The sequence below is a fragment of the Thermobia domestica genome, chromosome 4 (assembly GCF_964235325.1).
Source record: "Thermobia domestica chromosome 4, izTheDome1.hap1.1, whole genome shotgun sequence".
Taxonomy (NCBI): Eukaryota; Metazoa; Arthropoda; class Insecta; order Zygentoma; family Lepismatidae; genus Thermobia; species Thermobia domestica.
In genome coordinates this window covers 317,292,265-317,317,075 of record NC_137457.1, presented here as the reverse complement: position 1 = coordinate 317,317,075, position 24,811 = coordinate 317,292,265, and the positions used below count along the sequence as shown (strand labels likewise).

The following is a 24,811-nucleotide window of genomic DNA, read 5'->3' as shown; positions in this document are numbered from 1 at the left end:
ATAAAAGGTTGTATTTACATATGAAAAATAATATTCAATTGAGGTTTTTTATGAATTCTCAGAGAGCACTTTGATACGCAATAGTTCCGTTTTTTTTTCTCAGTAGTAAGATTCCAATAGTGCACACAGAAATCAGGGTGGCGAATATTTTATATTTTCTATTATCTGTAGTGCAATAGAAGTAGGTGGAGTACATTAGCAGACAGATATATTTTAATAATTATGAAGATTCGTCGGAAGGAAAACTACAGCTACCACGAAATCTTTGGTTGGGCCAGTTCAGCGTGAAATTACCTCTGCAAACGAAAGACAAGGCGAAGACTTTCAATTTTCCATTGACGAAAATCTCAACAAAAAGTTAGTATTAGGGGATGAATGACACTGTATCATATTCACGTTGCATAGTCCAGTAAAATAACGGCGGACCTTAGGCTTTCGTTGCAGTAAAAGATCTCACTGGTAACTTGGCTCATTGAATCACACTCCCTTGTTGGCATCAAACGCCGATTCCAACTGGAGAATAATTGTTCATGGGCGCCATCCACTAAGTCCATATGGCGTTATGTTGATCAGTTCAATATCATTGGTAACGTAACAGGACTTCGAAGAGGGGGATTCTGACCAACTGTGCGTACAGAACAGCGTATTACAGTAGTACGAGCACCTGTTGTGAATAGCCAAACTAAAGAATCTCTGCTACTTTTCTCAGGAGAAAACACAATATCTGAAACATTATGTTAGCGTGTTCTGCGAAAAGACCTGCAAATGTTCCTCTACAAAATACAGATGCTTCAAAAATAACTGACATTGCAAAAAGAAGGCACCGGCATTTTCTAAATCAGTTCAGTACGTTAATTTCTGATGAGCAAGACATTATTGAAAACTTGTGGTGCACAGACGAAACTTACTTTTATCTGTCAAGTGAAGTAAACAAACAAAATGAAAGATTTTGGACAACATAAAATACGCATGAAATAGCAGACTCACCTTTGCGCCCGGAAAAGGTTTTGGTTTAGTGTGCTGTATCAAACAGTGGCATAATTGGACCTTTCTTCTTTGATGGCTACGTCACTTCAGACTATTATGGTCTTCGGCGTAAATGTTGTGCACTTCGTCGGCAATGACTCCAGTAGGATGAAGCTAAACCATTTACAACAGAAGCTGTGCATAATATCCTTCGCACAAAGTTCCGCAATTGTGTGATCTCTAATCACTTTTCATTGTTTCTTGAAACAGGCTTAGAATGGCCTCCATTCAGCCCAGACATAAACTCTTGTGATGTTTTATGCAGTTACCTACACCGGGTGGTGTTCAAGCTTAAACCTCGATCTTATAATGAATTGAGAGCAGCGTTTGCCAAGAATTATTCACATCACTCTTCATAAGATTTTTGATAAGATGTGCATCAGGGTCAGGGAAATGTCCAATCGTCAAGGTGGACACTTCGAACATGTGTTACATTAAACTTGAGTAACATTTACGATACAATTTAAATTTCTCTTACTATGGTCATCAACAAAATGCGTTGTTGCACTTCAAAATCACGGCTTTTTCACGGAAACAGTCTGTAGTTTAATAGATATATTATGAAGCCGCGCCTGGTATATCATTATGTGTGACTTTTAGAGTAATTGAACAAATTTTTACACGAATTCCTTCACTTACGGATGGGTGTCATAAGAGGTAATAGACAGGCGTTATATGCATTTTGCTGTATTCAGTAATTTTAACAAATTCAATTATTATTTTACCTTTTAGTGGTCAAAATATATTTTGAAAGTTATTTCAGGTATGGCCAATTCACAAGGTAACTGTGTATAATTATTTTACTGCTAATTGTACTGTCTGAGAGACTAGATTTTGACTTATTTTGTCTACAATAGTATATACAGTATTTTTCTATTGAAATATCTCTGTCTCGTTTGATGTAACGTCAAGAAACTTTATTCCATTCTCGAAAAGTAACTAGCACTTGTTTCCAATTGGGTCCATCCACTTTACCTGCCTAGAAAAGTATGTATGTTTCTACTGAAAGAGATAAGTCTCCTTTCATATGTCGTCAAGAAACTTCATTCTCTTCTCATCATGTGACCAGCACTAGTTTTCAATTCGACCTTTGCACTTTACCAGGCTAGAAAAGTACAGTTTGTTTCAAAAGTCCGGGAACACTTTAAAAAATATATTGTAGTCAAACTAGTAGCTTTGTAAACTAACGAAGTAAATAATTTGAAACATTGAAGTTCTAATTTTTGTCATTGGAGATGTAAGTGTAGTTCCATATATCGCCACTAGGTGGTACCAAAATCTAGATGGCGCTTTCTGGAGGTGAGAAGGCTTTCTGCGTCCTACAATTTGACAAAACAAAGAGTGCAACAGATGTCCAACGAAAATTTAGGTTGAAGTACGGTAAAGCAGCACCAACAAGAAAGGCAATCTACAATTGGCATGAGAAGTTCGTTGAAACAGGATGTCTGTGTGCCAAGAAGAAAAGTGGTAGGCCAAGCGTGAGTGCAAATGACGTTGAACGAGTGAGAGAAGCTTTCACAAGGAGCCCGAGAAAATCGTTACGCAGTGCTTCACTTGAGTTGCAAATGTCAACAACGTCTGTGTGGCGTGTTTTGCGTAAATAATTAAATATGAAACCATACAGACTACAGTTAGTTCAAAACTTATATACAAAAGACAAAGAGGAGCGATTCCAGTTTTGTTGTGCATTACAGGACAAAGAGGATGGGAGGTCTCCAGATACCACCCCTTGCGATTTCTTTTTGTGGGGGTATGTGAAGAACCTTATATACGTCCCTTCTTTGACAGATGATGTTAGGGAATTTGAAAGGAAAATTGAGCAAGCAATAGCAACAGTCTCGGAAGACATGTTGGGTCGTGTGTGGCAAGAGTTGGATTATTGCGTAGACATTTGTAGGATCACACGTGGTTCCCACATAGAGTGTCTGTGAAATAAGCATTGTTCAAAACAAACTTTACTCTTTACCCTTTACAATTATGCAATTCGTTACTTTCCATTGTTACCAGTTTGCCTACAATAAAATATTAAGTGTTCCCGGACTTTTGAAACACGCTGTATATATGTTTCTATTGAAAGAGATAAATCTCCTTTCATATGTCGTCAAGAAACGTCATTCTCTTCTCATCATGGGACCAACACTAGTTGTCAATTGGGCCCTTCCATTATATCGAACTCCTACACACTTTGTCGTAAACAATTTATTTTACAGTACCAAAATTCGAAGTGACATTTTGAATCGTTATATTTTGAAAAGGCTAAAGTCTAATGGCTAAAATGCTCCAAATGACTTGATTATGATGCTCTACGGGATAAAAAAAACTCGTACAGAACATGTAAGTGAGTGTGATTTTATTTCCATCAATCATTTAAAGAAACTTAAATATATCACTATCTCACTTATATATATATGTATTCGGAAAATCTGAAAGATCTTTATTTCCCAACCCTACATTCTTTTAGCACATTATTGCTATTCTGACGAAATTTACGATTCAGTTTTCGGTGTATTTCGGTAATGATGCGTCAAAAAGTTTTCTGCAGCTAAGAAATTATTGTTGATTTGTGTAGACGTCAGACTTCAAAATATATCTTAGAAGTTACTCAGTCTCTATGATTGACTTCATACGTTTTTATTTAATCAACTCATTCAATTTATGCCAAACATTAATAAGCTGATTTGACTCACCTGTAAACAACAGGGATAATAACAACCTTGACATCTCAGAGGTCTGTAGAGACGAATTACTTCATTGCCGAAATTATCTGTAATTTTCAGCTCAAGTGAACGAATTGAACCAATGCAATTCCGAGAACAGCAATCTGAATGCTCTTTCGCATAATATACTTGCTGACCAAGTTTGTTCAAAATCTTATATCTGTTTTCTGTTTCGAAACCTGTCATAGCTGTTGAAGAAAAACAAATAAAATTTAGTCACAAATAACTGATAAAATAGGGCTAGTTCTGGCTGCGTTTCATCTTAATCGACTCTGATTGGCTGAGGGACGCCAAATGATGCTTATCATGGCTTATTATTAGAGATAACATAGACTTAGATCACGTACCCAAGGAAAATAAAAAAAAAATTAGTCCTGCCGCTAAGGTTACCTCGCATAAGGTAATGAAGTCACGTGGTCCTAGAACCCTTTCCGGCGGGATATTCAAAATTATCATCGCACTTAAGATCACATGGTATGACGTCATGGACGCGATATTTTTGAATCTGAACCCATGACTCCTGACTCACGGGTTGTGGTTCAGGAGAAAAAGAGAATTGCCCTCTAAATTATTCGGTTATTTTGTTCCCTTTTATGGGAACACGGAGGTTTAGTGTAGATTCATACCTCTGGTGCGCGAGGACCTAATTCGATTCCCAGTCGTGTAAAGGACCCCTCTCAGAGCTTAAGGAAATACGGTTTTCGTTAAATAGGGTGGTTTGCAGTATGTTGTATACTCTTATCCCCCGATGAAAAGTCTCAATACCAAGCCAAAACCCTATATTTTTGAGATATCACTGATTGTTATAGTCACTTAAACGCATACAATCCCTTGTAAACTAAAATAATAATTAGGTGTACATGTTACCTATGAAAAATGAACAAGTTTCACTAGACTACACAATGGTTTTTGGTGTCGCTGATTCCGAATCCAATATCGGTTAACCTGCATTGCGTCATTTTCAAGGTCATTTGAATATCAAAGAGGGAAGGTTGCAAAGAATTCAGAAAAAGCACACAGATGTTTTTTTTTTTTTTTTTGAGCCGCTGGATCCGTTTATGTCATTTTCTTGACCAGATTAGGGCATGTCAAGATCATTGTAGGCAAGGGCGCAAATGTTGTGGTTTCAAAGGGGGCAAGTACAAGCGACATTTCAAATATAGTTTCAAATTTTGCTGCAACTATTGTGAAAATTCTATTGGGTTAACGATATTTCGAAGAACAATTTCTTCTAAGGGGCGAGCGCCCCACCTTGCCCCCCTAATGGGCGCCCTTGATTGTAGGGTCATTTCAAGGTCAAACATGAAAACAATGTGAAAATCTAAAAAAAAATATCATACATAGGGTTTTAGGGCAGCTTAAAATTTTTTAAAGAATTACAATGACTAGTGCTGTAAAGTTTCCCAGACCACTGACTTAAAAAATGTGTGTGGAAAGGGGGTGTTTGAATGTATCTCTACGTTATCGACTTTATCTGCTTTTCCCTTCGTCGGAAGCATCAATTAGTGGGTTAATTCCTCAAGTCGCTGCTAGTCGTTGCCGCTCGGATAACTTGCAATAAGAGAAGCATCGTAAACCAATACGTATAGATGCGCTACGACCTGAATGTATTCCCTCGTTGCAACTTGTCGACGACGTATGTCGCAGAGGATTCCGAAAAGAAAAGTAATATATCTTCGGCGTTTAGCTGAGTAGCTAGTGGGTACGTCAGCAAGAATCCCTCAGCTCCTGTCAGATCCACCATAGAATTCATTCCATTTGTTTTTCAAACACCTTTTCCTCCTTACCAACCTCTGTAGTCATTCAACTGTAGCGCTTGTCCTGTCGTAGGTCCGGTGTCTCTGTACCTTTTGGTAGGGCCAATCCGTAAGTATTGATAATTTATTGTGGTTGAGTATAAGCTCGTAATACATTTAATATGGCTCACAGAGATGTTTCATCTGCAATGATTTATATCCCCAATACTATCCGTTTTATAAGTAATTACGATGCAGATAAAACACAGATTACCTTACGCTTTCGTTGTGAATTGAATTATCCTTCAGCCGAAATAAATGAACACCCTTATGTTTGTATTAATTGTGACGAAATGGTCCGCCGGGATATAGACCCGTTGCAAGACCCGAAGTATTTACGTTTTAATATCGTTGAGACAAACGTAAGCAAATCAATATTTTTTATGCGATCTTAAGAAGCCTAACATGCAATGTCTTAGTATAGATACAAGTGTATCTCTCTCTCTCTCTGTGTGTGTGTGTGTGTGTGTGTGTGTGTAGGCACAGTATATAGTGTGCCCACATAGTCTTTGACCACTCCTAGAAATATGAAATGGCTCAACAGCTATCAAAACTGAAAAAAACATGTATGTCATCATTTCAAAAGTAACACATATTGATGGAAACAAAGTTGCCCCAGTTTCCCTCGGAGGGTTCCAGAGGGGGCCCAACTAAAAATTTTCAAATGCAAGGTAGTTATCTATTATATCGTTTGAAAGCTATTAATAAAGAAGGAAGATTGGGTTAGTTTTGTGTTTCAATACCAACCCTGTGTCAAGTGGCTGTGGGTTTAAAATGTTAACACGGCCTTCACCGAAAAATTCATGGTCACTTCCAGTAATCCGAAACATTAAAACGTAAGATGTCAAAGCGCTGAAAGTGGTATTTGTAAAGTACAGCTTTTCGATGTGCAAATATTTGACCTAGAATTGCCGCAGCTTCCTTAGTGGGGTCCAACTTAATTTTTGCGAAGATGACAAGGATCAAGTTGTTTGAAATTTATTGGACAAGTTTGTAATGGCTATGCAAACCGTGTCCGAAAGAACAGGCATTGGATGAACTGACAGATATGTAAACAGTCACATCTACCGAAAGGTTTAATTAGCTGGATGCCATGTCTGCATTACGAATTGAGAGGATGCTATTTCAAGTAGTAGTGTGCCTACTACTACTTTGGACGCTATTACTAATATGCCTATTACAAATAGTAGTAATATTATTAGTATTACTAGAATTTGCGTTACACATATCTTATGCAAGAACATGCTTGAAGTGAGCCCCATTTACCTCTTGGCAGTAGAAAAGACGATTATGAAATTCGTCTCGGACATTTGCGAACGTTTCTGGTGAGATATATCTACATGCTGTAGTGATTCTTCTCTTTGGGTCGTTTACACTTATAGGCTTGGTTTTGTATACAAAGGATTTGAGGTGTCCCCACAGAAAAAAAATCATTGGGAGATAAATCGGGTGATCTTGGTTGCCATTCAATGGGACCACGACGACCTACCCACCTGTTGGATTAAGTAATATTAAGATATTCACGCTCTGCTTGGAAATTGTGTTAAAGATATCCATTTTGTTGGAACCAAATAACGCCTATATCATACTCAGAAAATTCGTTTTCATCTGATGCATTTTTTACCAGATCTGTTACTAAGGGCTCTATTGCATCCCTTAAAACTTGTACATAAAGATTCCCGTTTAGAGTTTCACCAATGAACAAAGGATCAAGTATGTTATTCCGTAAGATTCCTGCCCACACATTGATATTCTGGGGCCTTTGACTTTCTTCTTCTCCCAGTATATGCGGACTCTGATCTTACAAAAACTTGACATTGTGTGTATTGACACGTCCATTCAGAGCAAACGTACTTTCATCAGTAAAACAGATGTTGTGAAAAAACTGTCTATTTTCGGCAATTATTTGAGTCATGATTTCACAAAATTCGATGCGCCGATCCAAGTCAGGATCTCCGATTTCATGCTTAATATGCATTTTGTAAGGGTGAAACTTGTGAGTTTTCAAGACCTTGTCTATTGGGCTTCGTGGAATATGCGTGTTAAAGCTTAGTTCTCTGACAGAAGTATTATGATTGACAGTCATAATTCCAATTACTTCAATAACTATTTCTTTCCCTATCTTTCCTCATACTGAGCGTGGTCTGTCTTTAACGCTTTGAGTTTCCCGAAGTTTTTGCACAAGGTGAGAGACATATTGACGACGGACACTGGAACGTTCAGGATAAAATTCATTAAAGCATCTAGCTGTGGCCTAATAGTTACGCCACATATTCTCCAAACAAAAATATTACTTCCACTTTACTTCACCAGAACGTGCACATTCGTTACCATTCATTATGACAATCTAACGTACACTTCAGAAACAGACACACACACACAAAATCAAATTCTAACAGCACCAGTGTATCGTTGTTATTTAGTTTAACTTCAGTTATTTGACTTTTTCTTTTTTACTTCAATCTTCTTTTAGAATACACACATATCACCCTCTAGATTCCATCCTAGCTCTTTAATTATATATAATCAACACTGGTCAATATAACAACTATTAGTCTAATCAGTCCTTTTATATTTCCATCTCAAACTAGAATCATCTATCAACTATTTACACAGGCTCTTTGTATAGTAACCGAACCTATAATCAGTATGTACTGTTTAATAGACACTCTTTGCCCTAACTCGCCTGCCTTAACATTTACACACTCGTCTCATAACAATCGTTATGCACGGTTACAAGATGACTAACATGGAAGAACAACTCGCTATTACCAGCTGTTGTTACCTACGTCAATTGAACTTTGCTAGGGCATTAGATACTGCTAAATTCCATGAGTTTATACATACTACGAACACTAGCTACAACCGTAATGGTCACTGTAGCATCTATTTTCCACAAGTATGAAGCTGTGGTTGGCAAAGCCAAACATCAAATGCTCTAATGGGTCAAATGGCAAATACGCTTATTACGGCGCTAAACACTACAACATCTATTACATGAGGCGTGTACAGTTGAATCAGCCAATCTGCAAACACTTGAGATCTCGCGATTCAAATGTATAATATCTAGTTAGACGGAGGAAAACAAGTAACACGAACTCGTACGAAAACGCACATTATGGAGATAGTCATTCCTACTACGTAGTCTCAACATGAACACAACGCAACTTTTTTTTTTTGTAACAAACAGCAAAACAGTGATCAGTGTTTTCATGGCCTTTGGCTGAAGTAAAGGGATGAGGTACTAAAAGGCAAAGTTTGTCTATAAAAGTAAGGGAGGAGAAGACGATTTTTAGAAAATCTGCAGTTTTCGCAAGCGGATATCTCGAAAACTATTAGCATTAGGAGAAAAGGAATAGAAACAATCTTGTAGAATATTTTCTCAGCTTTCTTTCTGAACTTAAAAACGTTTTCTTTACGACCCACCGTCTTCGAGATATAAACAAAAAACAGAAAAATTGATCTTACCTGGCCCCTCCTGCCCAGCTCATCTCGTAGGTTTGGCGACTTTTAGTACGTTTACTTCCTAACCACTCGAAACACAGATATGAAGTCAAAAATTCTGTTCCCCACCATGTCCTCTACAACCCCTTTTGAGCGTTTATTGACAGGACTAACAGACAAAGATTGTGTTAACATTTTCAGTCTCCCGCAATTTCACACAGGGTTGGTATAACCACAAGCCTTGTTCCATCTTCCTTCTTTTAACAACAGTTTTCAAGCGGTCATTTGCAACTTTTGCGTTCGATCCTGTCTTGGATCTTCGAAGGTCACGTGAGACAACTTTATTTCCCTCAATACGTTGTAGTTTAGAAATGATGAAATACATGTTTTCCCCGTTTTGACATATATTTCACCGTTTCCGAGTTTTAGGTGTAGCAAAAGAATTTATGGACACCCTATTCAAATTGTGCTTTGTCAAAGTAGTACGATATTTAAAATCGGCGTCAGATAGAGACTCAGGTTCGAGGGAGCTTTTCTGACTTCTTCCAGCCACTTATCTTAAGAGTCTTCATCCAGGCGAAATTAAAATACCGCTAATTTTACAGTAATTATGTGATATCTTCAAATAGATAAAAGATAATTGAAATATGGAACAAGAGCGCCCTAGAGAATATTATTTTGCGTGAGGTACCGTTATCGCAAATCACCTAGTGGCTTTGTTTTCAGCTGTTTAGAAACGCGAAAATAAATGTCGATTTTCAATGGCTCGAAATCGAAAGCAGGTAAGTAAGTCGTGATAACGATTACTCATGTAAAATGATATTGTCTAAGGCGCTCTTGTTCCACATTTCGATTATCTATTTGAAGATATCACATAATTAATGTAAAATTAGCGGTATTTTAGTTTCGCCGAGATGAAGACTCTTAACGTTCTAACGAATCGACTAACTTCTAACCGACTTAGGACGAAAGGTCTATTAAGAAACCACAGCTCAATATAAGTACAAATTGGAAGAAATATCATATCATTTAGATCATGTGAACACACAAAAGAAAAATGAAATGAAATCTTTGAGTTTTACGTCCCACGGTTATGCCGGTTAGGCTAAAGGAGACGGTGATGATGAATAATGAATGAAATGGTGGAATGAAGAAAGTGGGAGGAAACGGGAGAACCCCGAAAAAAACCACGCACACGGTGTTTGTCCACCACAAAGTTCACATGACGGGGGCTGGGATCGAACCCAGGACCCCTAGCACCAGAGGTGAACGCTCTACCACTGAGCCACCGCGGCCCCGAACACACAAAAGAATATTAGGGAATACAGATGTATGCGCTTCATGTCATGGAGATTATCCGACCTCGGATTCAGAATAAGCGATTCCAAAAACCCTCGTATACCCTAGTGAGACTCGTTCATACTCCATAGATAAAATGTCGACGTAGTTATTTTAAGTTTACGAGTTTGCGTATTCCTTTAAGTGACGTTAATAATCAGCGGATATCTCAAGAACTTGTGATTTTAGGGCAAGGGCCCATTGAAACTTTTTATCGGACCAAAATAAAAAATATACTGCAATACTAGCCAAGGAACTGTATTTCTGTAAGCTTTGAGCGGGGACCTTTCTCGTGGACAATGTCGTGTTCGTGCGTGTTCGTGGGCTACTCTTGAAAATTTCTCGTACATTCTCATTCCACTAATTGTTCCCTCATCGTTCACTTGCATTAATCATCAGTCTCCTTACTGTAAAGGGTACAATCGTTTAACGTTAAACTGTAGAATTTTATTTTGGATGATATCTTTCCGCTTTTTAAGTAAAACATTAGCAAAAATCCCCTTTAAAAAGAACGGACATCTATGCTCATCTATAAAATTATAAAGCCTCACCCAAGAGGTCGAAACTTTTCCAAATATATATATATATATATATATATATATATATATATATATATATATATATATATATATATATATATATTCAAATAAGGGAACAATATAAAGGAAAACTTTAGAAGGAATAGTTCTATGTACCAATGGACCATAGCACCTCAGTCAGGAACCATGGATCCTAATTGTAAAATCACATGTCAATAACGTCATACTACGTGACTTTAATGGCGGGACCAATTATGAATTTGCAGCGGAGCACTTGACTTAAAAGCACGTGACCTCTAACAACTAATCAAAATCGTCACCTGACGTCTCTCAGGCAATCAGCGTCAATTAAGCGAAACGGAGCACGTACTGCTACAGATAAGTACATTTATGTACAAAAGTACTCAATAAAGTTGAAAAATTAAATCTTATTACTACAAACTAAAAGAAGATGGCGCTGCACTTGAATTAAGTGTAAGATGACCTTCTTGTAATTAAGTGATACGTGGTCAGCATATCAGCGTTTGTTGTTGTTATTACTGGATCTTGAGAAAACTTTGCAAAGTGTTACCCTCAAGTTAGGACTGGTAACTAAATGTGAAAAAGTTTTTGTATTGGATGTGTAAAATACATATAAAATACGTGAAGAAAGTGCAAGACACTGGGAACAAGTCCACACATTAAAATGAAATTGTCTTTGTGTTGGTTACTTGTTTTCAGTTCACACAAAGAAAACACTTTAAATGGATGCTCCTAATTTTTTATGTGCTCTCGGTGAATTCTTGTTTTAGTTCACACAAAGAAAAGACTTTAAATGGATGCTCCTAATTTTTGTATGTGCTCTCGGTGAATTCTTGTTTTAGTTCACACAAAGAAAAGACTTTAAATGGATGCTCCTAATTTTTGTATGTGCTCTCGGTGAATTCTTGTTTTAGTTCACACGAAGAAAAGACTTTAAATGGATGTTCCTAATTTTTGTATGTGCTCTCGGTGAATATTTAAACTTTATAACAACCATATTGACTTTGTATTTCAATAGTGCTAAATATTCATGTAAAGCAAAGATTAAAAATACCTTCAAAAATTTCTATTTCCTGACGAACTAGAAGCGTATCAAGCGTAGTAAGGTATTCCAAACCTGGTGGGCAATTGGGGATTGGCGTTGGTGTAGGCATCCAAACTTGAGCTGTAAAATGAAACAAACTTAGTCATACGTTTACGTAATAAACACTTTCTTCATTGCGCGTACTGAGTTGGGAGCGGAAAAAGATCATTCCAAACGTTCAAAAAATCTAACACAATTAACTGTAGAAAATTAATCAGGAGATAATGGTGAGAATACAGTTTTATATAAGCACATTTTAAATTCGGCACATTTTCTCTGTGTGAAAATTTAGTAAGAAACATATAAAATATGCTGTTCATTGAGTTCTATCACCGAGGGCTCATTAGAAATATTTTCGACTTTGGTGCGTTTAAATTTGCGTGTGAGTTTTTTTGTTACGTCCTTATGTACGGCCAAGGCTATGAAGAATTAAATATGACCCGGGCTTCAATCCCGTACACTGGGCGAATTCCCAATTAAATAATCTCGGTTCCAGACAAGCGCGGCTAAAATACCACTCCATTACTACCGGCTTATTCCTTTATATGTTAATACCAGAAGGAACAAATATTTTGCCTCACAGCAAGTACCAAGCGGTCAATATTTACTTTTGGATATAATGTAACGAATTTTAGAATTTATTCAGAAATGACTGATATGCATTTCCATATTCTTTTATTCCTTGATTTATCAATAGGTTGTTATATTTACCTAATTACAAACATTACTTACAAGGTGTACAACTTTGCTTCGGCCGTTTTTTCCACAAAATATGACTCTTTAATGAAAAAATATTGCTTACCCAGGCATTATTCAAAGTATTGTCCATCGCTGGTCACTACTTTCTCCCATCTTTCGGGCAGCGTATGAATGCAGCGTCCAAAAAATGTTTCTTCTTTGGAGGCGATTCACTAATCGATCCACTTTTTGACTTCTTCATAAGATCGGAAGTGTAACGCGCCCATAAAGATTCCGGAGAGAAGAATAAAAATATAAACAAACTTACTCAGCCTTCTTCAAGAGGGCTTTTTGGGCACAGACAATTCCAAGTAACTGGATCACGATCAGCTCAGCTTAACCCTATTGAACTCTTTCTTACCTTGTCAATAAAACAGTAGGATTCTCACTCTCTTAATTGCTCAGCAAAATTATTATCCAGATTAATCGATAGGAGACAACAGATATATATATAAAATCAGAAATAATAACAAATACCATTCAATTATAACAACTTTATTATACATAATCAATGAGTAACAATCAGTTTGTTAATAATTCAGCTAGAAAAAACAAGTAAATAGAGTTTTATCGATAGACTAGATTTTTTAATGTGCAATTTATTTTCGTTATAATACCTCAATTTAACTTTTCTTTCTCCCCTAAAAATTTAAATATCGGTAAGAAAATATTGTGATTCCAAATCTAACTAGGGAACTATTCAATTCTTAGCTATTAATAACAATCTAAATTTTTATTTGAAAAAAAAAATACTACTAATTGGGGGAGTGTCCTACTTCTACCTTTTATTTTAGCCTTTTGTTGATTTAATAATATTAATACAACGTTAATAAAACTTTCTTCTCCTGGAAATTACTTAACTTCAGACAAATTTCGAACGGTTAAGCCATAATCTCATATATGCAAAGAGCTGGGATCGAACCTACTATATGACACCTATCAAGAATGTGAAAATAATTGTCTTAATTATTAACACAATAAATAAATAATATTTTCAACGGCGACACAACAGTCTCTTCCTTCATTAGCTGAAACAAACTAGATCGAGCTAAACTTTACTTAACAGAATAATAGGGGCAACGGGTTACGATTTAAAACTCGGACTATCGATATTAGCGATTGTTCTTCCAGCTATAGGAAACAAACTAAAACTCAACCAGACAGCTATAATAACAGTTTCCCTGCTCAGTGACAATTTCACACACAGAAAAATGGTTATAATGCTCACCCTTTAGGATCTTCTTTTACACTTCTTACCCAACATTTACCCTGAACTGGCCTCTTGGATGAAAATACGACTGTGACTGACTTCTGCAACCCAATTCTAACCAAGTACTATGCCTCCTAGACAGCACACACGTTCACAAAGAACAATCACGCCGTTTCTTGAGTAATATATCGCGCATTATACGGAACTTTTAAGTGGAAAAATCGAATTTTCTTCGATTAATAGGCAATAAACCGGCCTGTTAATTAAATTGTAATTAATATCATTCATTTGCAATTAATATTCCTTTAACAAGACCGGTTAATCCCACTAGAATTCAACAGAACAAACGTGCTACTTTCACTCAAGCTTCTATCTCTTCTTTTCTTTTTTTTTCCTAAAAAGAAAAGAATTTTAAAAAAATATCACATACACCTTCCGTAATGCACTTCTTAGATTAACTAAAGCCTTTAGTTGCCTTCTTAAGTACACAAAATAGAATTTAAAATGAGGAATTCGAACTCGTATACCAGGCCAATTTGATCCATTAAGCGGGAAGTCACAGATACAGTATACGAGGAACTACCTTCCACCTGCACAATCAACACGTAATTCCACGCGCTTCAGGGCTAACTCGAGCAGGAAGAGAGCAAAACAGTGTTGCACGTTGAAAATATTAAAACACAATTTCTATTCTTTTTTCTACCTGTCAATCATTATTTTTTTAATTTTTAAAACCATTCGTATCTTTACAAAATAATACGGATTTCAATCCAATAATGTTATTTGCATTTAAAATACTTTATTTTTATATTATTATTTTTCTTCCTTTAGTAATGAAGACGACCTGACGTGCTTCCTCCATTCAGTGGCGGCTTTCGTTACAGTTGGTCAGCCACGTCTTGCGCCATTGATCGAAACAGGTGATAATGAGAGGGCGCAATGTATGGAGAGTACGGCGGGTGGGGTAGGACTTCCCATCTTAATGTTTCCAAGTACGTTTTGACCACTTTTGCAACGTGGGGTCGAGCGTTGTCGTGCTGCACAAGCACTTTGTCGTGCCTCTCGCTGTATTGCGGCCGTTTGTTCTTTAATGCTCGGCTCAAATGCATTAATTGCGTTTGATAACTATCACCTGTGACTGTTTCACTTGGTTTTAACAGCTCATAGTACACGACGCCGAGCTGGTCCCACCAAATGCAGAGCATGATCTTGGAGCCATGAATATTCGGTCTGGCCGTCGACGTGGAAGCATGGCCGTGATATCCCCATGATTTTTTGCGTTTAGGGTTATCGTAATAAACCAATTTTTCGTCCTCGGTCACAATGCGATGCAAAAATCCCTTCCGATTTTGCCTCTGAAGCACACACATACAAAAACACAAACGCCGTTCAACGTCTCTTGGTTTCAACTCATATGGGACTCAAGTTCCTTCTTTCTGAATCATACGCATGGCTTTGAGCCACTTTGAAATTGCTTTCTGTGTCACTCTCAATGATCGTGCCAATTCTTCTTGAGTTTGACGCGAGTCTTCACTCAGCAATGTCTCCAATTCTGCATCTTCGAAAACTTTCTGTCTTCCACCACTCTGCCGGGCTTCGACGTTAAAGTCATCGTTCTCTCACTAATAGCGTCCTCACCATAAGTACTTGAGAGCATTCGATGAGACTCAGCCACAACGTTCTTTATATTAAAACAAAAAAAGTAGAACCTCCCGCAAATGGGGAGAATTTGGCTCGTAAACTGATATTTTCAATCGAGAACAACTTTACGATGCACATACAAATCGAGTAATGCTTGAATGGGGTTAGTTGACAGAGGTAAAAGCTAACTGCCTGACGTCTGCGATCTGTTTATTTCGACCGCTACTTGCCGTTGTAGCTACCTATCGGAAAACGGCCGAAACAAAGTTGTACACCTTGTATATTGAAGGGTGTAAATATCTTGCGTGCTATATGTTATATATTCTGATTATACTTTACTTATATGTAATTTTGGTTTCAATATCAATCACCGTATACCAAAAGCAGTAAAAAGGAAGTGAATAAGGAGTTTCTGAAATGGATTCAGAGTCTCTGAAACACGTTTCATATCCATCATTATCTTTCTATTAAAACCGAAAATAGCATTAATTTATGACTTCCGGCTTCAGCGCTGACCATAATACTGAAACACTGTAACGTATAGTGAGAAGCAGGTTTCTAATTAGATTCAGTACCGCAAACATAGTTTTCATATAAGACATACGAGTACTCCTTTACTGCAACCGAAAATGGTACTGGTCTTCTGTCGCTTTTCGTTTTAATGATTCCCGTGGAGAGGAAACGGTAATCGGACGGATTATTTATATATGTATTCGATGTCCGAAGAAGAGATTGCTTTCCATTGAAACCGAAATAATAAGAACGACTTCAACATTATCTCCTGTATAGTAATGATTGTAAGTGACACAAACAAATTGTTTTGTTTTAAATGTAAATCCAAATGAAATGAAATCTTTGAGTCTTACGTCCCACGCTTATGTCGGTTAGGCTTAAGGAGACGGTGACGATGAGTGATAAATGAAATGGTGGAAGAAAGTAGGAGGAAACGGGAGAACCCCGAGAAAACCCTCGCAAACGATGAAGTTCACTTGGCGGCGGCTGGGATCGAACCCGGGACCTTAAGCACCAGAGGTGAACGCTCTACCACTGAACCACCGCGTCCTCAATGTAAATTCAATGGCAGATGAAGTAGTTCCATCCAGACTTGAGTAATTTACTTGTAAAAATGTGTCGCTTTAGTAGTTACTTAATTTTCGTTAAAATGTAATGCGTTACTAAAGCGTCAGTTGCCACAGAAAATTAATTGTTACTCAAATTCAAAAGTAACGCGTTACTTCTAGGACTGAAACATTGAATATATAAAAGGACCTTATTATTTCAATTTTCCGTACTACTACCACAACTACTATTGTACCTGTTATTATTATTATTATTATTATTAAGTAATTTTTGTTGCACATTAGAGTAGAGCAAAAAATCAAATTTTCGAGTATCGAATTCTAATAGGGCTCAAAACTTGCACATTCGCATGTTAATCAGTAGAAAAATAATCAGAAGATCATACTTTGGATCTTCGGTTCGCGCAAAAGGCCTAAAGTTTAAATAAAATGATAAAAAAAACACCAAAATTTAGCTTTACGCAAGGAATATACAGATTACTTCTTTCTTTTTTTTGTTTCTATAGCGTTATAGTACATTATTTTACTTGTGTGAGGTCATGTATGTTATTAATTCGTTAATGTGAGTGATTTCACACGTTTTATTTTCATAATGATTTTGCAGGTCTTCGCCCATTTGTAAATATTTTTTTTCATGAAATGACCCAGAACTCAGTACAAGCAGGTGACTGCAATTCGAGTTTGACCCACACCCTACCCAACTATCCTATCAATTAGAATGTGCTAAATTACGTTGATTTAGTCAAGGACGTTGTCTTAATTTCAGATTTTTTAAAATCAAATTTTGGCATTCTGAATTTTGAGAGCAAAGTTGTTCAAATGTAGTCATTGTTTTCTTGTCTCCACACGTTTTCTGTAGACTCTGTAACAAGTTTGAAACACCTTTCATATTCTGTGTATTACATGCAAAATGGAAGAAATGAAACTCTAAAGCACACATGTCATACATAAATAATTAGATTTGTTGTCAAGCTTTCGAGCACTGTAAAGGGCGACAGTTTACATTTTCTCTAATCTATCAGCTCACTGTAGTGCGTGGCATCAAAATTCATTGAAGGTGCCATAAAAGTTCTAACAGTTTACCCTTCAGATCTTGGTTTCTTGCCTATAGCACTCTCCTGTAATCCAACTCTCAAGGTGTTGTCTCTGATTCACTGTCATAGTCAACAATATGTTCTCTAGATGACAGAAAAGCGCGTTTCTCTCAATCATAGAATTGACGATTCTTTTAATATTGTTTCTCAAATGTTTGATTGATTGAGCTACCTTCAAAAAATGTTTAGGTCCATATTTCACTGACTGATATCACTGTATGTCGAAACAGAAGGAGCACGTGTCTTTGTAATTTAGTTTACAGGTACTTTGAGCTCGCTTATAGGATTTGCTTGAGAAACGTACGATCATAAGATCCAGTTTGCAGATGTCAGCAATCGGATGTAACTGAGAGGTCTAGGATCTCTTATTCTTGCTGTACTGTACTGTGGGGTTACAACCACAGTTATTTGCTCAATTATCAGTTCTTTACTGAAAGAATGTGGGGATAGCACTTCGCATGGCAAGAGAGAAAGTACGTGGGGATCTGAGCAGTACAGCGCTGAAGTAATTAATTGGGGATGAATGAAATGAAATGCATGTTTTCTAATAGAAGAAATCACAGAGACGCAAAGGTTAGGAAAGGAAAGGGTTTTACTGTACCTCAGCCATTCCGATATGATGAGCCTCTTCAAATATCGGGTGAAGCCTTATCCTCCAATTCGTTGAGTGTTTCCGTCTGGTATCGATCCCGAACCTCACGTTCGAGAGTGAAGAACCTCTCGACCTCAGGGCAACAGCTCCCAGATGTCCTGGCCTCTTCGGAATGACACCTCTGTCATGCAATGGATGGTGAGGGCCCAGATGTGCCGACCGTCTCTCAATTGCTGCTATGACGACTCTTCTGAATAGGGGTCCAAAGTGTGTTTCTGGCGGCTTCTGTCACACTTCTCACCTGGAGGGTCCCGTGTCTCGTGGTTTTGTTCTACTTCCTTGCTTTCGCTTCTTCCTGGTGCTCCGCACGTGGGTGACTAGCTCATCACAATTATCTTGGTCAATAGCGAAGTTTGTTAATTGCTGAAACGGCGTGGCTGAGTTTGTTTTGATGAAGTTACGGAAACTAGGAAGATAATGGTAAGCACGAATTTGTATTTGGATGAGGTGACAACATAGGGAAGTCTCGTCTTTATTATTTAATAATTACAATTTCTTGTTTGAAGAACAATAACATCATAAGGGAGAATTCAAAATAGGCGCTAAGCCTGATATCCTCTACACTCCCTGCTCTATTTCTCCACGACGATTTTGAAAAAAAAAATTCGGAGTGTTCTCCTGGAGAAGAGTGTTGATGACCCAAAGATGCTGTAGTAATTCTCCAATGTCCTTAAGCTGGCGGTCAGGTATGAATTAATTATAATATGTTGTCGAAGGTTGCCCTCTGGCGGACGCTCCCATTACTACGTAGAAACTGAAGATGTAGAAGGATAGAATTGAAGGTTGCGCTGTTTCAGATTTTTTTACATGAAAGAAAAATAAAACGAATTAGTTAATAGTACTTCAGGAAGTGTGGTGTTATGCAATCTTGATGGGAGGTAAGTGTAATAATTTTAATATGGGATTATTAATATAGATTATGGCTGAGATACAAATAAGGGGTTAAGTGGGAAGGAAAAAAATGACATTGGAAAGAAAAATTAATTGTTACTTGTTTATATACAATAATTATATGATTCCTTAACCTAATTGTCATATAAAAAATAAATATATGAATATATGTAATATAATAAGATAAATTATAAATAATGAATAACATATAAGATAAATAATATATATATATATATATATATATATATATATATATATATATATCATACATATGCAAAGTAACATCATACAGGGAGAATTCAAAATAGGCGCTAAGCCTGATATCCTCTACATTATAGCCACACCTGGAGCACACTGCTCTGTCTGAATTGCTTTGTTAGAACTTTTGTGGCACTTTCAATAAATTGTGATGCTACGGACTACAGTTAGCTGATTGAAGAAAATGTAAACTGTCGCCCCTCCAGTTGTCGAAAGCTTGACAACAGAAACTATCTTATTATTTATGCATGAAAAATGTGCTCAAGAGTTTGACTTCTTACGTTTTCCATGTCATACTCAGGAAGTTGTAAGGTCTATCAAACTTCTTACAGAATCTGCAGAAAAAGCGTGAAGACAAGAAAACAGTGACTATATTATAGCAACTTTGCTCTCTAGACTCACATTGCAAAAATTTGATTTTAAAAAATCTGAATTTAAGACAACGTCCTTGACTAAATCAACATAATTTAGCACATTCTAATTGATAGGAGATTTGGGTAAGATGTGGGTGGATCTTGAGTTGCAGCCACCTCGTCGTGTTGAGTTCTGGGTGATTTCATGAATAAAAAATTGAAATGGTGAAGAGCTGCAAAATCATTATGAAAATAAAATGTATGAAATCACTCACATTAACGAATTAATAACAAACATGACCTCGCACAACTAAAGTAATGTACCTAGACGCTATAGAAATAAAAATAAACTAATTTGTATATTAATTGCGTAAAGCTAAATTTTGGTGTTTTTTAATCCCTCACTTTTAAGAGACGAATGTCAGAATACACCTGCACCAGTAAAGTTGGAGGCGAACTGATTTTTCCAATCTCTGTCTAATTGTCGTGACAAATAGATTTTAGATCTTGTATTAAAGAAAGCATTAATATAATATTAAAAGCACTCGTAAACAAGTTATTAGCATTTGAACAATACCTTGATCCCAAATGTTTGTGTGTGCGCTGTTTCGGTATGCACTAGAAATTTCAAAGTAAACTAGACGACCATTGCGCTCGCAGTTTACTCACTGAAAGTATTGATTTGGAACTGTCAAACTGTATGACAAAATCTTCCATGTGCTTCAATCAGTACACGTGATTTCCCTGAGGCTTTTCTCATCGTTACGTTACTTCCGTTACGTTACTTTCCAAGACTGGTTCCATCACACATGTTATTATTCTCTTGCAGAAAGTAGATATAGATATGTTTCCATATTGAATCTCCATAGTCTGTTTTAATATTGAAACGCTATCACAATTTCAGAATTGTGAAACGAAACTCTTAATGAATTTCCAAGTAAAAACTGACGAACGAATTTACAGTGGAACATTAACAATAAATGTACAATCCCAACGGTCACATGTTGGAGTTAAAGACACGCTTCCTTTATTTTACTTTGCGCAGATTGTCTAGTATAATAAGCCCTCAGCTGTTCGCCGTCAGTATAATAATTCCGTCTAGTAATTCCGTCAGTATAATAAGCCCTCAATGATGGCCAAGCCTGTTCTATTCTTTCGTTTGACATATGCTACAGCAAAAAGCAAACTGATATGACTTGGATAAACATCATTCCATATTAGTAAATGCCCCCACATATTACTGCTGGCAATATTGACCTCGTGTGGTATGTATATCCTAGTGTACCACTCCAACTCCCGTTTTCTTCCTATGTAGGCAGTATCAAAAGTCTCTAACAAACATATCTAATTACGTTAAACGAAAATTCTAAGCAACAAATTTCATGCCTCTAACCTTAAGATATTCTGAGATATAGACATCCTTTTATAATGATTTCGATCACAATTACGCATATTTCAACGTCTAATGTGCAAAACATTATAACTTAATGCTGCTCGATATCATTTTCTGGAGCAAATGTCTTTAATAAAGAGGCAGTCAACGGTTTACTTGATAACCTGCAAGTCATGTATACCAAGCACTACTACCCGCAGATACAGCATAGGCTTTAATGTTGATGAGACAACTCCATTTTGTCCAGATATCTAGGGTAAAATATTGATGCTATGTGTTATATGTGAAATGTGAGAACACAACGACTGCACTGATGCAGGAAGGATGTTTATTAGTGACTTTTGCAAGTAGACATTACACAGATAATAAATGGTTTCACAGTAATTCTTTTTATTTATTTTAATGCTCCTTTCCCTTCATATTGCAAAGAGTATTCAATTGCTATGTAATTAACTTTTTTCATGGTTATTCATCTTATAATATTTATTAAGGTTTGTGGTGAAATATGTTGTTTGTACGATTAAATCAGTCATCAGTATTTCTAAGGCAGTTATTTTATTTACCTCCACAAAGGTTTAACATTACCAGCAGAAACCCTTCCCTTTTTAACTACAGAATAGTTTGTTTTTTAAAAAGTATTCTTAAACTTGATTAAAATTTTCGATCCTCTCCAATCAGAACTTGAACTCAGTACTTCTTATATCAGAGGACTTCTTAATTATTATGTGCGCTAATCATCAGGCCAGGAGGCGCAGTGGCGCAGTTGTAGAACATTCACCTCCTGTGTTTGGGGTCCCTGATTCGATCCCAGCTCGAGCCGCAAGGCTTTGTGTATGACAAATACCGTTCTAATGGGTTATCTCGGGTTTCCCATTTCCTTCCACTTTCTTCATTCCACAATTTCATTCATTACTCATCGTCCTCGTCTGTTTTAGCCTCACCGGCATAACGGTGAGACGTAAAACTCAAAGAGCAGTCATTAGGCCATGGAAGCGGGTACAGAATATTTAAAACCAGATTAATAATCGCATTGTTTCAATGGAATTCATAAACTCAATTCAATAAAAAGTCATTTGTATTAGCTCGCGTGCACATACATACATACATATGTACATACATATATATAGAATACCTACTTTGCGGCTGCACCATTACTGTTCCTGGAGGTGGTGCAGGATATCCTGGTTGACCAGGTGGTGCAGGATATGGTGCTTGACCAGCTGCTACATAACCGGGTGGAACTCCTGGGTCACCTGGTCGAACATTTGATACGTAACCGGGTGGAACTCCTGGTTGATTACCACCATCTGAAAAAGGAGTAAAATTAATCATTGTATTTTATTTTAGATGTATCAAGAAATAGCATAGCACTAATTCTCTATTACGCTTCCAGAAACGTGGTACAGTCGCCAGCAAACTATCCTACAACCTACAGACTCTTCGCCAGTAACCTCCCGAAGAATGACAAGTAGAATATAGTTTTCGGCACTATTGCAGAGAAAATTAGTTTAAGTCTACGTAAGAGAAAGCTGCATCAGTACTGTTCGAAGGTTATTGAAAAGAGAACATATCGTCGCATCAGAACCGGAGGAACGTAACTCCATTTTCGTAGGTTTGCAGGCGAGAGGGCAAAAATATTATTTTCTTAGAAAGATTTGTTTTTAATAAGATGGTAATTGAGCTTCATTACAACAGATGGTCGGCAAGGAGAACAGATGGCGTTCCATGCTGTTTACAAAAAGTGGGGCTTTCTGAATTATGTTCACATATGAAGAAAACGGAAACTGCATTTTTGGAGTTACGTTCGTCTTGTTCTCATGTGACGATATGTTGGATGCATAAGCTTAGAAACTCAATTTTACTGAGAACTATACAAGTTGCTAAATCGTGTATAGTGCAATTCAAACTAATGATACGAAAGGAAAAGCTATTAATGACTTTTAGTAAAAATGCCGACATAATTCAGCGGCATAATTTGTGTACTACTGGGCCTGCCAGTGGTAGTCGTAGAACATTGTGAGAGAAAGTTATTGTAATACGAGGGTGATTCAAACGAAAACCTGAAAAGTGCTATAAAATGTGAAATTGTATGATGGAATTGGTATTTGGCACTAGTGTTCCCTGAGTTTCACAAAATGACCGACAGGTGGCAGAGTGAGCTTCAGGACACGATACAGCAATAGCATTAATACGAAGATCGCCGCGCCACTTACAACATGCAGTGCGTTAGAGCAGTGAACTGTGATACGTTATTTCAGTCAAACCTACTGAAATTCATCGCTAGATGACACAATAGTGCGTATTGTGGTTCGTGCAGCAAGTGTAGCAGTGGTGTAGACATTTAAAAATGGCATAACATCTGTGTAAGGTGACATGCTACTGGGGCGCGTTCACCGTGTAGTGAAGGACGAAAACAGTTATTTAGTGAAGGAGCTTATAAAGGATAGCATACGTATTACCTGTTGTTCTCATCTGCTTCTTTATGTGATATGATATAAGAACAACGGGTGGCAGCACTGCTACTCACATAACTGTTGTTAGTTCATTGACTTAAAAAAAATCATTTTCCCGACCAAAACTATATGACCGAATACATAGGAGCATGTTACATTATTCGTTACTTGGCAAAAATGTCAAATATACTGCGTAAAGCTTTGCTCGTGGCTAAGAATAAACCCCAATTAAAATCCTCGCTGACATTGACTAGTTACTTCTGATATGTTCTTAAGGACATGTATTCGGTGTTACCTACAAAGTTTTCTTCGGACCCGTTTTGACATATGGTTTCACTGCCTGGATAGCCGCTCCACCTCACTACTATCAAAAATTTTGCATTTTAGAACGCCACGCTTCCCGTACAGCTTATCGCATTAAGCTCCCTAGCCCTACGCAGGAACTTTACCGCCATATTACTTTTCCAATTCTGAAATTTCACCTTGAAAACTGCGGTTAACATACATCTCCAAACGATTTCAAAATCGATATCCATTACTTCAAGATACAATGCATTATTTAGCAGTTCATCCCACACCTTACACGTACTATTATCCACCACTTTCTCTACTGTTTACATTATATCACTACACGCTACAACCACCAGACCCAACTTTACAATTCATATCAGAATATGTTGTTTACGATCATCTTCCTCTCATCCATCCATCATTTCCGCACAGTGATTACCTTTGTTTATTAACTTGGCTCCCAATGTTGTCATCAGCGCCTAGGGCAGCCCCTAGGCTGAAGAATAAGCTCATCTGTCTCACTAACATCACCTAAAGTGTTATTTTGTGTATCGCACTTCACCTCATCTTTCATGTTCATTGAAATATTTTGAAATGTTTATATTATTATTTCTATTATTATATTTAACGCACATTTTTCAATGCACGTTTTCACGTATTTGTAATCATTATGTTTTCTTTTTTTTTGTTTTTCGTTTGTATATTTAACTTTGTCCTTTCACCTCACCAAATGTTAAGGACCAAATTTCCTTAAGTCACCACTTTTCTATCTTTTGTTTCTGACAATTTGAAG

At 37.0% G+C, this 24,811-nt stretch overlaps 1 protein-coding gene across 2 annotated transcripts in view; it reads right to left on the bottom strand.

Moving 5' to 3' along the window:
* Positions 1 to 24,811, bottom strand: part of LOC145684347 (phospholipid scramblase 2-like) — a 360,612-nt gene that overhangs the window by 48,093 nt on the left and 287,708 nt on the right. Inside the window, exons 5-7 of one of the 2 annotated variants that reach the window (XM_081756559.1) lie at positions 22,411 to 22,467; positions 11,936 to 12,046; positions 3,714 to 3,931 (exon numbers count right to left, since the gene is read on the bottom strand). In XM_081756559.1, coding sequence (XP_081612685.1) covers positions 3,714 to 3,931; positions 11,936 to 12,046; positions 22,411 to 22,467 — 386 coding nt within the window. Of the gene's footprint in view, positions 1 to 3,713; positions 3,932 to 11,935; positions 12,047 to 22,410; positions 22,582 to 24,811 lie in introns of both variants that reach the window. The other variant, XM_081756561.1, reaches the window with a different exon arrangement.